The sequence below is a fragment of the Patiria miniata genome, unplaced genomic scaffold (assembly GCF_015706575.1).
Source record: "Patiria miniata isolate m_02_andy unplaced genomic scaffold, ASM1570657v1 HiC_scaffold_6, whole genome shotgun sequence".
Classification (NCBI taxonomy): Eukaryota; Metazoa; Echinodermata; class Asteroidea; order Valvatida; family Asterinidae; genus Patiria; species Patiria miniata.
In genome coordinates this window covers 20,068,495-20,087,068 of record NW_024037073.1, presented here as the reverse complement: position 1 = coordinate 20,087,068, position 18,574 = coordinate 20,068,495, and the positions used below count along the sequence as shown (strand labels likewise).

The 18,574-nt window shown below is 43.3% G+C and overlaps 1 protein-coding gene across 6 annotated transcripts in view; it reads left to right on the top strand.

Annotated features, from left to right (window-relative positions):
* LOC119742498 (chromatin modification-related protein eaf-1-like) overlaps positions 1–17,221 on the top strand; it is a 33,278-nt gene extending 16,057 nt beyond the window's left edge. For 3 of the 6 annotated variants that reach the window (XM_038218440.1, XM_038218438.1, XM_038218439.1), the window contains exons 2-11: positions 616–805; positions 1,807–2,002; positions 2,710–3,063; positions 4,583–4,781; positions 4,981–5,072; positions 6,463–6,654; positions 8,669–9,094; positions 9,512–9,682; positions 10,702–10,848; positions 12,039–17,221. In XM_038218440.1, coding sequence (XP_038074368.1) covers positions 630–805; positions 1,807–2,002; positions 2,710–3,063; positions 4,583–4,781; positions 4,981–5,072; positions 6,463–6,654; positions 8,669–9,094; positions 9,512–9,682; positions 10,702–10,848; positions 12,039–12,722 — 2,637 coding nt within the window. In that variant the 5' untranslated portion in view covers positions 616–629 and the 3' untranslated portion in view covers positions 12,723–17,221. Of the gene's footprint in view, positions 1–615; positions 806–1,806; positions 2,003–2,709; positions 3,064–3,346; positions 3,350–4,582; positions 4,782–4,980; positions 5,073–6,462; positions 6,655–8,668; positions 9,095–9,511; positions 9,683–10,701; positions 10,849–12,038 lie in introns of all 6 variants that reach the window. The other 3 variants (XM_038218441.1, XM_038218442.1, XM_038218443.1) reach the window with 3 other exon arrangements.
* Positions 17,222–18,574: the final 1,353 nt, after the last annotated feature.

Here is an 18,574-nt window from a genome sequence, read left to right as displayed (position 1 = left end):
AACCCTTTTTTTGCTAGGATGCACCCGCAATCCTTCAAAATCCTCCCAGCTGCCGCCATGTAAAATTGGATACAGCCTCAATCCTCCAAAATCCTCCATTTCTTGAATTTGTTCAGTGGAGGGGTGACCACTGCCTCAATCCTGCAAAATCCTCCAACAATCACATCTGCACATTAAAGCAGTGGATAATGCCGGTTCCCATTAAACACCTGGGTTGAGAGGAGTAATTGAGGTAAAGCGACTTACTCAAGGGCACAACACGCATGGCCACGGTGGGGCTTGAACCCACAACCTCTCGAATTATATATAATGGGCCTAAATTTATGCATGGCTATAGACAACACAAGCTACAACATGTACAAGGTGTAGATTTTGACACAATGCATCCTGCAAAATCAACTGACACAGTTGTGCCATACAGGCTCAATCCTTCGAAAACTTCCACTTTATATATGCAAAGAGGATTTTGGAGGATTTTGGAAGGTTTGGATTAATTATCTTCTCTCTGCAGATTTCTGTACATGCACATGGTACCACAGGGACTGATCAGAGATACATGTATCCTGTGCTGTATTTCCAGAAAGAATTGTAATATTCTAATGTGTTTAATTACAGAATAAACAATCAAAATGACAGAAAAGGGAAAGCGTGGCGGTGCCCCTTTCGGCTTTGCGGGCGGGAGTGGTTCGGAGGAGTCCATCTACAGGATCCCACCCTACTACTACATCCACGTGCTCAACCACAACACAAATGTCACCACTGTGGAGACTGGTCCCCGCACATTCATCAGGCAGGACCATGAAAGGTAAGACACATCATCAAATTATGGACAAGTTACTTTCCCTTTAGAGCAACAAGTTACACAGACCAACATAAACGAGACACCACCCGCTCATGGCTTGAGCTTTCCAAGATCATGGAGCAATGTTGAGACTTGATTGGAATTGATCAACATAGCTGTGCGAATGCGACCATACTCAGATCCCAGCTTTAAGGCCTAGTCAATCCCTGCTTTATGAGGGAGCATGCAATTGTTCAAAACAGTCACTTGATTGAATTTGACTGCTGGGATGGTTTTGTTGAATGTGCCAGTCAGAGAGGGAGAGAGGGTTAACCCTCCTATGCAAACATACATTCTGGTCCAAGTTGCCCTTGCAGTCAAAATCAATCAAGTGGCTATTTTCAACAGTTAAGAATTCCCAGCCTACATAAAATAGGATTGACTGGCTAGCTGTTTAACCCTAAAGGGGGGGGGGGGGGGGGGGGGGGGGGCGGAATAAAGGGGCCGGGGGGGGGGGGCGGAATCCGCCCCCCCCTCAACATTTTCCGCGATAGCTTCTAAAAAAAAATTTTCGCGATCCGAGCTGTTATGACTTTTTAGCCTCGAGCTTTGCGCATCTTTTGATACCAAAAACATAAAAATCGGACCACGGGTTGGCCCATAGCGAAAAAAATTTCGGCGCTACGTGCCATGAAAACTCAATTTTCGCATATACGTTGTGTACACCGAGCAGAAATGCCATTCATACATATGAATAATTAATTAGCCATAAGACATATTGTAGTACAGACTTAACTTGTTCAGGCATTTTGAATATTCGGTGCTTTCTTAGATTTAAGCAGTAAAAAAAGTCCACAAGATTTCTTAGATAGGAATTGTACCCATGACCTCTTGCTCACCCATACAGACGTCTTCAATCCCTACCAAAAGATTGAGGGTAAATATTGCGGATTAGAAGTTTGATGCAAAAATATATATATTTCTGAGCCTCAAGATCTCCATCCTTTCCTTTCCCTCCTTTTTAGGGTCATCTTCGGTCCCGAGAAGATGGCCATGGTCCCCCCTCGTCACTACTGCATCATTGAGAACCCTGTCCAGCGCAACGAGGACGGCTCGGTGATTGAGGATCAGAGCGGACAGATCAAGCTGAACCATGCTGATCAGGAGATCCGTCTGACTCAAGAACCATTCCCTCTCTACCCGGGCGAAATCCTGAAACTGGTAATTTGCGGTGTTTTGTTGTTTGTTTCTCTCGACGTTTATTGGTTACTTTTATATTTTGGTCTTGAAGCAGTAGGGCTGTACAGACACAGACAGCGCATTTGATTACTTCCCTCAAGCTTACCCTTAATTTCGTGTTGGGTATAGATGCACATGTGCAATCTGTAGCAATAAATGAATGATCGCGGGTTACTCCAGGTCGAGCAGAGCAACCGAACCGAGTCCAGAGGTCATGTGGCGATTAAATCCTTTTTGCAAAGTGGATTCGAGCCGTCGAAAGCGAGCCACGGTGGCCACCACTGAACTGCTCTTCCAAAGTGAACAAGAAATCCCATGTATATCCTTGCTCTATGTTTAAATTTTAAAACTTGACTTTCATCCCGTCGTCTTGTACTAGTGTGAAGTCAAGTGAAGCTGAAACACTTTTGAATTCTCCCCGCCGCAGCGTTAGACTTACACGTGGGATATTTACCCGAGTAATGGGCTCAGCGGGTCGCTTACCTGGGCAAGGCTCGAGTAAGCGTGAGAAGTCATTTGAGGATTAAATTGAACGCATTGGCACTTGCACAAGTAAGTGCGGGGAAAGTAATCGAATGAGCTGTTGACTTGTATGTGATTACCATATGTATTTATCCTGAAGTGGATAAGACTACCAAACTGATTTATTCAGTTCTTGTATCATACATTTTTCGCCTATTGTGTTTCAGCCTGTGACTGCACTCAAGGTAGTCCCAGCCAACTCGGCCCTCCGACTCCGCGCTATCCTAGACTTCGACGACGCGGTGGCCAAGACCAAGCGCGTGGCCGGCGACGAGTGGCTCTTTGAAGGTCCTGGCACCTACATCCCCCGCAAGGAAGTCGTCGTGGACGAGACGGTCCAAGCGACCATCATCAAGGCCAACCAGGCCATCAAGCTGCGGGCAAGGAAGGAGACACTGGACCGACAGGGGGATGCCAGAGTGACCGGGGAAGAGTGGCTAGTCAAGAAGGTTGGCGCTTACCTGCCGGGGGCCTACGAGGAGGTGGTGGGCGTGGTGGATGCCTACGTGCTGACAGACAAGGTACATCTTCTACGGAATTCTGCCCTTTTGTATGAAAGTCACCCATTACTTAACCCTAATTCCCCAGGCATTTTTTGCTAAGATGCAACCTCAATCCTGCACAATCCTCCAATTGCCTCCATGTAAAACTTGCATGCAGCTTTAATCCTCCAACGCCATTTGGTATTTCTTGAGTGTGGTCCTTTGAGGGGTGACCACTGCCTCAATCCTGCAAAATCCTCCAGCAATCACTGGCAATATGTTGAGGCACAGCCAGTGACATCCTGGATATTTTCGGTATAAGCATGTGTGACAAAGTTGATGTGTGGTTAAGAAGGATAGCGGGAATAAAAAGGACAGGTCACGAAACCTGCTCTGTGGTTTCACTATAGTTATAACCTGCATGCTGATTCAGATGTGGAAAAGTTTTTGATATGTTCAAGCATTTGATGTGTTCAAGCAATGGGGGAGTGTGGCCTAGTGTTTAGGGTTCGTGACTCATGATAAGAGGGTCAGGGGTTCAAATCCAGCTGCTGGACATATGTTGCGTCCTTGGGCAAGTCACATCGCCCCCACTTGCCTCACTCCACCCAGGAGCACTGTGGGGAGTGTGGCCTAGTGGTTAGGCTTTTTTTGTTTTGGATTTCAGCTTTTTTTTCAGCTTTTTCCCTCACTTGCCGTGTACAAAAGTGTAGGAGATTTCCAAAGTTCAGCTTTTTTACACCTTTTTCAGCTATTTTTATCAGTGGTCACTCACACCCCTGTATAAGTAATCAATCCCACATAAGAAATTTTCGGGGATTTCAGGCTGTGATGCCTCTTTAACAGTGTCTGTAACCCATAAGTCCTAAAACATTTCATCTGAAAGTGCACAAACCGTAGGTATTTACCAGGTGGTTTTTGAGGATTTTGTGCAGTATTGAGGAAAGTCCAGGCAAGTCACTGTGAAGGTTATACAACCAAAGGAAAGTGGCATTAGTTATCTGCATGTCAGAGAATTTGAGATGAGTTGGGAAGGTTACCAGCAAGGTTTTTAGCAAGGTTACTAGTAAGGTTACCAGCAAGGGTACTAGCAAGGTTACTAGCAAGGTTACTAGCAAGGTTGCTAGCAAGGTTACTGGCAAGGTTATGAGCAAGGTTACGAGCAAGGTTAAGGTTACTAGCAAGGTTTCGAGCAAGGTTACAGTGGAGCACCGTGGTCCAATGGTTTTGGTGTTCGACTCATGCAGTGGTACATGGGTTCGAACCCTGATGGGGAACATGGTGCTTGTGTTTTTGGGCAAGACACTTTACTACAATTGCCTCTCTCCACCCAGGAGTATAAATGGGTACCTGTGAAGGTAGAGACTAAATTGCGCTGATCTTGAGCTGCTGCAGATAAATGTCTCATGGCCTGATGAACAGGGGTAATAATTGGGAAGTGCTTTGAGACCTTCGGTGTAAAGCACTATTATAAGCACCACATTATAATTATTATTTTTATAAAATTTTTTTTATGGGAGTTGAAGTTTTATGACATTTCTTTTTTCTTCTGAACAAGGTTGCAAGTCCCCCGGGGCAGGTAGTCCGTGCCCAGGCCGTCCGCACCACCATCGCCCACGTCTCCCTCCCTAGCTCAGGAGGCATCATCACCAGTCAGGTCCGTGCACCAGTCACATCAGGCACGCAGGTGGTCATCACGTCAGCAGGGTCTGTCAGTCAGGCTAGATCAACGCCCACCGCCACCGCTACAATGACAGGTAGGCACTTGGCGATTCTTTACTGGGGCTGATTTCAAGAAAGTTGTCTCGTCTTGTAACGCATCTTTGTATGAAATCAACCTCTGGTCTGTGATGGGCCTTACAGAGATTTGTGATAAATAATATTTCAAAAAATTTTGAAAAAGAAAAGCTTTATAAATAATGTCAAATTGTGTACTTTTTTGTTGACTGTACACAGCTAAGGTAGCTCAGTACAGCCTGATAAAACAGCAAGCCATCAAACAGCAACTGATGCAGCAGGCTCAGGCACAGCAGCAGGCACAAATCAAGGTCAGTAGAAACAAATAATATAATTGAAGGTAAAAAAGTCCCCCACATTTTGTTACCTCCGCCAAGGAGGTTATGTTTTCACCGGTGTTGGTTAGTTGGTTGGTTTGTCTGTGAACAGGATAAAAGAACTCTTAAAGTTGTGGGCAGATTTTCATGAAAATTTGTGTAGGGGTGGTCCTTGGTACAAGTACGGACCCATTAGATTTTGGACGTGATCCTGATGCAGGTTTTTTTTTAAGGATTCTTCACCATTTTGTATGTGCAAATATGCCATAGGCCATGAAACTTGGGCACCCCTCCCCCCCCCCAAAAAAACTAATGGACCCGACCATTGCTGGGCCATATACTGTGCACACAGTGCAAGTGACAGGCGGTGTACGTTAAAATCATTATGCCAGCCTTCTTGTCCCTCTAGAGACTTCTCGGCTAGCAAGCCCCTGTTTTATGACCCTAATTTTAAACAGTGACCCTATGGAAATGGCACAATTCTGCCATATGCACTTGATTATTCTGTATTCAATTTCAACAAGTGAACAATACATATTAATACTGAGTGTTTCTGCCCTTTGATTTCAGAACATGATTGAGCATTTTAAAAGATCCTCATGTTGGATGTACTAACAATATGGTTGGGTTGTTTAGCCTTGGCGGAGATTGCGCTCTCCGAGTGCTTTCTAGTTTAAATCTCTTATCATTCTTCATGGAGTCCATACCTCATTTGCCATATCTTCTGCAAATCGCTAAAGTAGCCTTAAAGGGTTTATGAAATGAAATTTACACTGGGGCATATTTGTAGAAAATATATATTCGTCTGAAACATATAAAAACTATGAGACATCCCTTTTTGGTAACAAACAAATTTCAAAAGATAACATTTAAAATGTTTCATGATTTTCCTGACAGCTGAGGGTTCTGTTTCTGTCCAACACACTTCAAATTGTTAACCTAAACTGCAAACCATTTCACCACATGACCAAACGGCACTGCATACCTTAAAATGTGGCTGGATACTTCTGAAGCACTTTTCTTAATGTTTCTGCAATGGTAACACTATGAATAAACTGCACCATTAGAATGATCCGAAAACACTCTTTTTGATAGTATATGGTTCATGTATGGGCGGCAAATAATAGAGGCAAAAAATATAGAACTATAGACAAGAGATTCAGATGCAGCCTAAGAGTCGTCTGGTTTTTAGCTGCCGACAGCAGCTCGACAAGTTGTGTCTCTCCGTTAATTAGTAACAAACATTCAATGAAAGGCAATAATCCGGGAGACAATACCCTCATGCCTGCTCCGCGTACACATTCCACACAAAGTGCAACACAGATTCGTTGGGAGTCCACGGCTTCCGAGATCATATGGAGCTTGTTCTCTTTGATACCAACAGCGACTGCAGCAAGCCCAAGCCCAAGCCAAGGTGGCCCAGGCCCAGGCGGAGGCCCAGGCCCAAGCTGTGCAGAAACAGCTCCAGTCCGGCCAGAAACCGCCCACCAGCAACGTGACGGTCAGCCAGGTGGCTGCGACGACGTCCTCCCTGGCCCAGCCTCAGCTGACCCAGGCTGGCCAGGCCAGGGCACAGGTCAGTTGTAGTAGTAGTAGTAGCTCGTTCCTGATTCAGACATACAAATAGAGACATCTTGTGTCTTTTGTGACAGATTTTTTGACACATCAATGCGCACATGTTTTCATGACCGCGATAGCGAATCGCAAAGGGAACTTGAAATTGCGAAGGGAACTTGTTAAAACAACTATGGTTTCTTTTCGAAAATAGCGAATGTAAGTAGGCAAAAACAAAGAAATACAAGCATTTTTGACATAAAAAGGTTGTTGATAGGCATTTCGTGAAAGCAGAAAACACAACAGGATTTTTTTGCTTTATTATTTTGAATTTTTTTTTTAGTATTTATTTGTAACTTGCCGATAAATATGTAAAGGTTAGGGCCATAAAAATAGGGTAGGTCAGGAACCGGAAGCAGAACTTTTGGTTTTTTTGGCCTTGTATAAATTCAGATTCCCAATCAAATTGTCAAAATGTCAGACTCTCAATTTTATTATGCCCCGCGGCGAAGCCGAAGGGGCATACTGTTTCCGCCTTGTCCTTCCGTGGGTGGGTGGGTGGGTGGGTGTGTGTGTGGGTGGGTGAGTTTGTCTTACATACGCAGTGTGGACTTCCGAACAAAAGACGTCCACATAATGTAGGTAGCACCGACGTTGTGTGGACTTGCCCCACGTCCACACAGTGTTTCCCCATTTCTGGAAAACAGGTTTAGAGGCATTTTTGGGTTAGGTTTATCTGTAGCAGAATGAAGAGAAACACTAAAGGGAATCATAGAAAAAAAATTGGGTTGAAAGAGTTTTCACAGTTTGAGAAAAATGAGTTTTTTCACTGGTTTTTCTTAACTACACGAAAGCAATGGAAAGTCCACACTAGTCATGTGAAACAAGTATGGGTGTGTGGGTGTGTGGGTGTGTGTGTCCGGATAAATCGTGTCAGCGCGATAACTTGAGAAATACTTAACATATGAACTTCAAATTTGGTTTGTGGATTGTTCTTGGTAATCCTAAGAAGCCTTTTGCATTTGGGGCCAAAAGGCCAAAGGTCAAGTTCACAGTGGCTAAAACAATAGAAATCTTGTCAGCGCGATAACTTGAGAAATACTTAACATATGAACTTCAAATTTGGTTTGTGGATTGTTCTTGGTAATCCTAAGAAGCCTTTTGCATTTGGGGCCAAAAGGCCAAAGGTCAAGTTCACAGTGGCTAAAACAATAGAAATCTTGTCAGCGCGATAACTTGAGAAATACTTTACATGTGAACTTCAAATTTGGTTTGTGGATTGTTTTTGGCAATCCTAAGAAGCCTTTTGCATTTGGGGCCAAAAGGCCAAAGGTCAAGTTCACAGTGGCTAAAACAATAGAAATCTTGTCAGCGCGATAACTTGAGAAATACTTTACATGTGAACTTCAAATTTGGTTTGTGGATTGTTCTTGGCAATCCTAAGAAGCCTATTGCATTTGGGGCCAAAAGGTCAAGGGTCAAGTTCACAGTGGCTAACACAATAAAAATCTTGTCAGCGCGATAACTTGAGAAATACTTTACATGTGAACTTCAAATTTGGTTTGTGGATTGTTCTTGGTAATCCTAAGAAGCCTATTGAATTTGGGGCCAAAAGGTCAAGGGTCAAGTTCACAGTGGCTAACACAATAAAAATCTTGTCAGCGCGATAACTTGAGAAATACTTTACATGTGAACTTCAAATTTGGTTTGTGGATTGTTCTTGGTAATCCTAAGAAGCCTATTGAATTTGGGGCCAAAAGGTCAAGGGTCAAGTTCACAGTGGCTAAAACAATAGAAATCATGTATTTATTCTGAGATTATAGGGATTAGGGATTTATTCATATAAAACCTACAGAAGACACTAATGCTGTCAATGAATGTTCCATGTGACCAAGGTACATGTAAGTTGATGTTAAAAGAGTGGTGTTATGTCATGGGAACTGTCATCGTTGCGGGGCATTTGTGTTTGTAAACACACCTGACTTGTTTTGACTTAAAATTGTATGTGACTCCTTTAAAAAAAATTCTTCCCTTAGATGCAGTTGGGAGGCAAGACCATAACCCGGACCATCAAGAACGAGGAACTGACGGCCATCCTGAAGCGCCAGAGCCAACTCCTGGCCAGCCAGGGCCAGAAGAGCCAAAAGACCACCACCACGGCCATCACCACCCTGCCCCTCACCACGGTGGCCGGACTCAAGGGTATCACCCTCAGCGGGCTGACAGTCAGCAATGCTGCAGCAACGGCGGGAGCACCCAAGGGTCTCACCCAGGCCCAGGCGCAGGCCCAGGGGGCCGGGGGAGCTCAACAACAGCAGCAGCAGCAACAAGCTCAGCAGCAGCAAGGCAACATCCCCATGAAGCCCCTGACTCTCCCCAGCATGGTGGCCAGGCCCAAGATCAACTTCACCCAGATACAGCAGATGCAGAAGGGTCAGCACCAGACCAAGCAGCAACAACTGGTGGGTGGCTTTCGTCCTCGTTATGTGTACGGGCAGGGGCTGGGGATTGCCATGTCAAGTCAGTCATGTTCAATATTTGGTTTTACCCAAATACTGTATTGTCCCGAGTGATTGAGAGAAAAATCACTCGGGTGGGACTCGAACCCATGACCTGCTTTCTAGTGCAGAAGTCTTACCGCTCAACTACCGAGCTTGCCGGGTCGGCTGACTCCAGATTTATGAACGGAAATGTTTAGAGCCTGACGGAATTTTACTTACTGTGAAATTCAAGGTAAAACTTTGCTCTAGCAAGCTACTAGAGGCGAAAAATCAAAGTGTGCCACGTTAGCGGCCGCGCCACGTTAGGGTATATCAACAAGACTAAAGCAACATGGCAGTTCTAACAACAAGTGTTTATTTGTTTTGCCCTTATCCCAGCTGACAGTCAAAGCCCAGCAACTGTTGGCTCAACAGCAGAAGATGCAGACAGGCAACACAGCAGTCAGCCAGACCCAGCTGCAAGGAGCCTCAGAGACCATCAGCCAAGCCCAGATCAGGATCAGCTCCCCGTCGGTATCAGTCGCTGTCACTGGCTCGCTGGCTAGTCAGGTATGGACTGTGGATCTTGTCCACTGACAGGTGCAGCAGGGTTCCCGACCACTCTGGAAATCAGGAGAAGCCTTGAAAATGAGTTTCCAGTTTTCCAGTCAGGAAAAACTCAGCAAATTTGGAAAACCACCAAAAATCTGGGGAAAACTCAGGGAATTTTGATAGTGACGCAGAAGGAAAAGGTTTTCGCCAGTTGGGTGTGTGTGCGTCTTGGGCGGTGTGTTCAAGCTGTGTCCATTGACCAACTCGGAATATAGCTATAAGGGGAGAAGGGAGGCCATCGCTTGTCAACAAGTTACCAGTGTGCTATCAGTATCTTAGTTGCTTTGCTGCAACAGCCTCTTGATTTTCCAGCAACCGTGTTAAAGCGAAAATATTTCTCATGGAATTTTGAAAATATCTCAGGGAAATATCAGTGAAAAACCTGATATCAGGTTTTTATAAAGTGCTGGGAACCCTGAACAGGGCCTCATTTCTCTTAGAGCTGCTAAGTAGATAGTACGAGTGTTAATTGTAAATTTTACAAAAGTTTACGGTCATTTAACCCTAACCTCACCTAAAGCTACAAAATACTACCGAGTAGTAACCTGTAATATGCATTTCTTCCAATACAAGTGTGAGCAACACATGTAGTATTCTGTTTTTTCAATTACTGCCCCCAATTAACCAAATTTAGTTAGTTCACATTTTGTTGCAATCAGTTACACATCCATGAAGGGGTGCAAGCCAGCTAGTCAGGTTCCCAGACCTGACAATGCCCCGACGACTATAAATTGCTCCATTTCGTCTGGAGTGGCCAGGGAACCAGACCACAAGAAGAGCACTGTTTCCCTGTTTTTTCCAGCGTATATGAACACAAACAGTTCAACAGTTCACGGTAACAATATCTGCTATAAAATACTAACCTCAAAATCCGTCCCATTTCTGAAAATTACAGCAACAGCAATGTTGTATATTACCTTTAAATATTAAATCAGCGATTCTTCAAAGATGTACCAAAATGTCTATTTATGACACAGGTTGTGCAGACAACAAGCAGCCAGCGGCAACGTCTCTCACAGCAGGTCAGCACGTTGACCCCGCAGCAAATACAGCAGGTCAGAGTTCAAAGGGTCACGACCTCCCAGGCTCAGGGCAGCCCTGCGGTAGTGCAGCGAGTAGGCCAGGTGAGGATTAGAAGTGTTAATGTTAACATGATGTTGAATGTCATTTAGGAACTGCACTTTCACATTAAAAATGGGCCATACCCCAAAAAGCATGTGCTACAATCCCTGCCAAAATGGTTGGGACACTACCTGAGCCTGCCACGGTCACCCACTCCCCTGCTCCCCCGCTCCCCCGGTCAATGTTGTTCTCTCCAGCTGATGGAGCACACACCGCGCAATGAGAGACAACATTGAACGGGGGCTGGGGGGCCCAGCGAGATTTGGCCAGGATTGTAGATGGAACAACAAGCGTCTTGATTTTGCTGTTGTTTTTATTTGTAGGATATATATATACAGGATTTGTTGCTGTGATGTTGGGATTTGTGTCTCCCTGCAAGATATTTTTCTGCAATTGCTACCCTCTTGAAAGGGCCCTGTGAGGCCAAATTTCACTTAAAATATTAAAAACAGATGTCTAAATCTGTGGGTTTTCCTTGCAGCTTTACATAATTTTTTTTCAAGTTGACTCAAAGGTACATTATGGCCTGTAATACGCCCAATTGGGCTACAAAAAGTGTTTTAAACGAAATGACATTAAATAGAAATGGCATTTAAAATAAGAATATAAACGTCCACACAACCATCTTTTGAAAACAGGGCGTTTTTTTTGTTTTTCTTGCGAGAACCATGCGAGAATGAATTTCGGGGATTACAATTTTGTCCCTGAAAAAAAGCGATATATGCTAGTTGTGAATCCAGCTGCACAGTGATTCGCACCCTGCGGATGTGTTAGAAACATCATTTGTGTATTGGTGCTGTGTGTATTATGTGCCGCACACACACACAACGTGTATGCTCATTGAATAGACACAACTTGAAATACAAATGGGTATGCCACACAATGTCTGTCACGTCCGATGTAAACAACCAGGATTTTTTTCTTTTCTTGGGAATGGTAATACATTCGGTTGGTTTCTTTTCAACCAGACCATTGAAATAGTATAAGTAAACAATCCAAAATAAGAAATTTTGGGGGATTTCAGGCTGTGATGCCCCGTTAACAGTGTCTGTAACTGCTGACAAAAGTAATCCACAGTTGTTATTAAATTGATGCTGAAAAAGAGATGAAAAAGAGCGGAATGTCATTTCTGAGGTGTTGGGCTCGAACAACATTTCTATATCAATGGGATGTTTTATATTACCTTCTACAGGTCCAGCAGTTGGCCACAGTTCGACAGCAGCTGCAGCAGCAAGTCAAGCAATCAGGGACAGGAGCTGGGGCCACGCTGTCCATCCAACAGGCCGGCAAACCGGTCACTATCATCCCGACGGTCTCAGGCAACTCGCTGCTGACCGTGGCAAAAACTGTGGGTGGCCTGTCCCAAACCCTACCCATGACGAAGGGATCACAGGGCAGCGGCTTACAGCCTCAACAGACGGTGACTGTGCAGAGCGTTCCAGCCACTCAGCCGTCCAGGGGACAGGGCCAGGCGAGCACTAGTGGAGCGGCATCAGTTCAGGTTGCCAGCTCGAGTCAGGTGACGGCGTCCATACAACCCCAGGGGACCATACAGTCAGGATCGCCGGTGCAGGTCACCCTGAGTGCCCAAACGACCAAAGCGCTGTCACTGTCACCGGCGGAACGGCAGGCTGCGCTGAAATCGGCAGCACACTGCCAGGTGCAGCAGGCCCAGACACAGCAGGCTCAGATAAAGCAGACGGGAACGGTCAGGCGCGGCTGCAAGCGACAGCTGCCGCGCAGCAGCAACTGCAGCAACTTCAAAAAGCGCAGAGGCCCAACAACAGCAGCAGCAACAGCAACAACAACAACAACAGCACCAAGCACTTCAGAGCCTGACGTCTCAGTCCCAGACCCCAACCCAGGCCAAACTTGAGCCACAGACTGAAGCCAAGCCACAGTCGCAGTCTGTACCACAGCCCCAGCCACAGCCCCAAGCTACTCCACCAGTTAGGGAACAAGCCCCAGTAGTGGTAAAAACCGAGTCACCAACTGTTGTCCTGCCCACAGCCACAGCCACAGCCACAGCCGTCAAAAAACCTGATACGCATCCACCTGCCTAATCACCTGAGCCTCAACAGCAAGCAGCACAGTCTAAACAACAGCAGCCACCCACCACGGCAGCACCAGTCAGGGCCTCTCCATATGCAATGAGATTACGCAAACCTTCCAATCCATCAAAGGAGTAAATGTGACAGTATAGAGGGTGATGCAAAAAAGAAGGAAACCCATTTTTGACAGCAATTTTCACCCACTTGCTGAGCATATTTCAAAAATTCAATTTAATGGTATTAAAATATTGAGTAAGTGACCAAAAAAATGATTGCCAATGCATATTTTGTCTCTGAGATATGGTAGTTTAAAAATTTCATGTGCCAAACCTGTTTGTGTATGGACGGCTATATCCATCTGCTGGATCTGACTGAGCTCCGGAGCTTGAGTTGAAGACAAAACACACACTAGACTTACACGTGGACAACAGTGATTTTGGTGACTTGTATTCAAATTAACATAATAACACTATTCTTGCGATTTTTTTTTTTAAAAAGATTTTGTTCACCCCAATGGTTGGAGAGCTATGCCTCACGGCATTATACAAAAACAGTTCAAATAAGTCAAGTAAGTTAAAATTCCTGTCAAAAGTGGGTTTCCTTCTTTTAGCACGACCCTGTATTGTTCACATATAACCACAACCCTTACAAGAACAACAGTCGATGTTCATTTTCCTGTCTGTAGAAAATGATAAACATGGGTAAAGAGACCCTAAAACACGGAGGGAACAGTTAATATGCAGCCACATTCTGAACCCTTAGAGCAACAGCAGTCAATAATCGGATCCTACCAGTACACTTGCATGTTAAGATGGTGACTGGTTCACGTCCCTCATTATCCAACATCTCAACCCAGTCCCCAATGGAAACAAAAAGGCAGAGATCAGTCCCAGTGTTCTCCAACCTGTAAAAATAACCTGGTGCCCCGCCATGCTTTCTGAGGTACCCGTCAAGCTTCAAAAGTTGCCGCCAACCTTCAAAAATTGCGGGCATGCTTTAAAAAATGATAAAAATAATAAAAAAGACAAACAAGTGGGACAACCCTTACCTTCCAGGGTATATTTTGGCCAGAAACTCGGCCAAAAGCAGTAACATGCAAGACTTGTCAAAATGACAAGCCTGCCCATTGTAGCAATCCATCAGGTCAAAAGTCTCAAGGCCAAACTGCCTCAGAGTCCCTTGTCACTGATGTATTAAAAAAAGATGATGCTGAGCCAGTATTGTACTTAACTGTTACTGTGTTAGAAATGGCCTAAAAGCTGTTATCCATACATAAATTACATATTCATCTGCAAATAGTGCCCCTAGCATAAAGAATTGTATGACTGCAAATAGCGCCCCCTCCGCTTTTTGACGGCGCACCGACCTTTAATTTTCAAAGTTGGAGAACACTGCAGTCCCAATTCCATGGCAGTGCTAAGCTCACAATGTTCTTCTAACAGAGCTTGCATCTATTTCACAAAGACATTGAGCAGTAATCACAGCAAAAAGCTTGCTGATCTCAATTAAAAACAATTGCGTAAATTAGTGATGTAACAATAGGAATCCCCATGTGTTTGCAACCGTTAGCACATCCACGCTGTGAAAGAGTGCTTAAAAGGTTAACACAATTTTCTGTTCTAGTTAACACAATTTTGGCCTGAGAGCATATCTGCTTGCAGTGAATAATGGTGGAAATGTCAAGTTTTAGGAAATTGCCTTTAAATGTGGTGTTTCTATATTCACTATCGAAGTGATTACGTAAGATCTGCCAAAACCGGTGGTTGGCACAGTAACGGGATCATGGAGATGCAAACATGGCCACCACTCACTACGGACTTGTGTATTTTTTGAGAATTTTTGGGTAATTTCGTTAGAAAATTTATGTTAAAAAAAAACCTTCATGAAACCTCTTGCACTTTGAACCTCAATACCTCAACCTCAAAGCCTGAACCTCGTCGACATCAACTGCAGTTTCTGAGGTTAAAATGAAGCCGCAAAATCACATCATACCTCAAAGTGCCGTGAGCAGACTTTATGACATGGATTTTGATTGCAAAGAAAAAATACAATTCTCACCTTGTCTAGAAAAACCAAGTGGGAACATCCGAGGTTCACAGCTGCGAACAAAAAAAACAAACCCCAAACAGTTACAATTCCACACGGGACTTTACTTGTGTGCGTAATTCATTGCAAAACTTGCTTTTGGCTTGCAAGTTGCGACTAGCACAGCATTGAGCAAACCGTCTTGCTTAAATACCTGCCCTCTAAATCTCTTGATTGCACGTGATGAATGTTTTCTATTCTTTTCTTTTCTTTGGATGTTGTTCACTGGTGGTTTCTTTTACGTCCTTTTTTTAGTAAGATGATTTGTGTCGCGTGGCAGACTAATTTTGTTTTCCAAATTATTTGTGTATTAAAGTTGAGTGTTTGCTTTTAAATTGTGTTAGGGATTTTAAATACAGGGAACAAAAGTTTTGCAAACAGAAAATGTGTTGCCAAAAAGTAGTGATTGAAATTTTTCTGGAAATGAATTTCTCAACAAATGTTGCGTTACCTCACCGTATAATGGAAAAGAGGATTATGTATTTATTCCTAAACCAATGATGATAGCATTTTTCCTAAATGAGAAGGGAAGAATGTAAAATAAAATAAGCATTAACTCGTGGTTGAACCCGGAGGTATTGAGGTAAACATCAAGTTTCCGTCTGTTAAATTTTGCATTCTACTCTTTATATACAAATCAAATGCATTGGATCAAGCCTCAAATAATATGTTGAATTGGTTATAATATCACCAATATTGACGAATGGTTTGCCAGGCCGAGCCACATAGACCTTTTGCTTTGAATGTTCCACAGAGGGTATTCTTTGTAAATTTTAATTTATAAAAATGGATGCACAAAAGGTTTACTCGCGTCTATTCTAGCGATGCAAACCATGGCCCTCTGACTCTGCCTTAACGCACGAGGTCTATCGGTTGAAGGTTTGAGTATAACATTGTGGATAGACTGATTGCATTAGCAGCTATCTTTAAGGTGTGTTTTGTTATGTTAATTTATTAAAGGTAGAGTATATCATTCGTCATTTGTGGATTTTTTCTATTTCAACCGTCAAAAGTGTTCAAAATCTAAAGATGGTTGCTTAACGAACGTGATGAAGTTTTAGCTCGGTGAATGCTGTGTATTCCGAGAAAACAATATTCTAGGATCTCGATTTTCAATTCAAAAGTTGCCAAGTCATGTTTTGAATTACATCTAAAGTCAGCGTCCAGGAGGCGTTCTCATTCAGCCAATTGCAGCTCCGCTGAATTAAAAACAACCTACTAACTGAAATTTCCAAAAATGCATATTTTTTTTCCCGAAATGTTCATATGTTCTATTATTTTTATTTTTTATATATTCTTATTTATATTTATTTATTTACTTTTCTCATACCTCGATGAGGAGCAGCAGGTCTCTTCTCATTTTAAGTACTATTTCAGCCTCCGGTTTGCCAATCACCCTTTAGATTTTCATTACATTGATTGTACACTTACCTACTGTTCTCTTATTCATTTATTAATTTGTGTTTATTATGTCCTTATTTAATGTGTCTTTATCATTAATTGCTTATTCATGTAACTTATTTAATTTCATATTCAATTGCGGACATTATCTTCATTCATTTCCAGTAATTCCTTTTCTTTTTATATTTAAATATTTTTAAGTTCTAACTTTTGGCTTCAAATACTTTTTATATTAGTATTTTTATATATATTTTTTTACTCTGTACATAACTTGATGAGGATTGGCAGGTCTTTGACCACAGTGATTGTTATCGCTTTTGCCTCTCCTATGCCCATCTTGTATGTGATGAAATAGAATTGGCATGAATAAATAATAATAATAATAAATGCATCAGAGGTCTACTCATGGGTGTCCCCGTTGAACAAATAAGCACACTTCTCAAAGGTGGCTGTGGTGCTGTTAAATTTGTTTCCTCAAAGTTATTTCAACTATTCATCAGTGTATTGTCCAAATCTTTTGCTTTTACATTGGGCTTCACTGCAGAGGTTTTTTTTCCCTTTAAGTTTAGGCACCTCTAAACTTCAGTATTAGAGGCGGGTCCAGAATATCAATCTTGGTAAATCAAACCTCAAGGGAACAGGTTCAAAATTTGACTTCAGCAGAGTTTTGAGTTAAGCAGGGTTGTATATCATTGTTATACTTATACTGAAGGGAATGGATACTTTGTTTGACTTGACATTTGTTTTGAGTTATCAGATTTCACTGTATACGTCAAATGTGCTTAATTATGTACTTGGCTGACTTAAATTTTGCAAGGTTTGGCATGTAGTGACTATATATACTCGTATATTTACGTTTGAAATAATTTCTGTTGTCATTGAACATGTATTTGAGTCCATCACAAGTCCAGGCACAAGTAACAGTGGATGAACAATAACAAAGGAATGCCTTTGTCAAAGCTCATTTGAATAGCTTGTGAGTTATATTGGGACTGGAGGACTTGTGATGGACTTGCAGGGACTTGACTAAATCACTGATTTGAACCATGGGAATGGAGGCACGGATGTGGTTCAAGTCGTTACCCTGCCTGCCTGACACAACATTTTTGCATTCATACAGGGATTCAGACAAACATACCACTTACAGCAAGCGCTGTTGAGCCCATGTAACCTGTTTTAGGAAGTCTTAAAATGGAGGGAACCCCCCCCCCCCCCCCAGCCTGCCCTGTCTCCACCCCCTTAAATTATCTTCAGCATGTACATCTTGTAAAAATGTATTTAACATAAGTCAAGTGGAAATAGATGATGCAGAGGAAAATACACAGAGAAAGCAGGTGGCTGAACAGAAAGGAGGGGGATTGGGGGAAGGGGATGGTTGACCACAAGAGGTGGGGAACACAAAGGACAAAGTCAATGATAGGAGAGGGAGAGAAAGGTAGTTAATTGGTGAATGAGGCAGACTGGAGGGGGGGGGTGGCTTATCTGTGGTGAAAAGGAGAAGGTAAAGACAAAAAGTTATTAGTCATTTCCTTCTTGGATGTTCAGACCATGGGGTTGGATGGTCTGGAGACGTCTTATCCATATTAAATTTCTCTCTACTCGGACGAACAATCTCTCTGTGGTTTCCTAGTGCCTCAATGCCCTGTAAAATCATGTCAGAAATTGAGTGATTAGGAAGATTGAAATGATGTCCTACGGGTGTATCCAGCTTATGGGTGTTGACTGTGGATCTGTGGCCGTAGAAACGTCTCTTGAGTGTAGTTCTCGTTTCACCTATATATTGAACACCAAAAACTTTGCAAGATATTAAATAGATTAGATTGGTGGTGGTGCAGGTGACATGACCCCTTGTCCTATGGGTGGTACCACCGGTATGGCTGGTGAAGGAGTCCGATTCTCTGATGTGTTGTCTACCGAGGATGCATTTGGAGGTGTTGGGACACCTGAAAGTTCACTGTGGCAAAGGGGGGTTAACATTATCATTAAGGGGGGGGGGGGGACTTCTGCCCGGACAATGAGATCCCTGAGACTGGGTGGCCGTCTGTAGGCAACCATGGGTTCTTCTTGTACAGCACGTTGAAGTCGATCTGACGTGTGAAGAATATGATGGTTAGAACTGGTTATTGTACAAATGGGGGGAAGTGAGGGGTGGAAAGTGACAACAAAGGGAACTTTCTCCTTGGAACTCTGT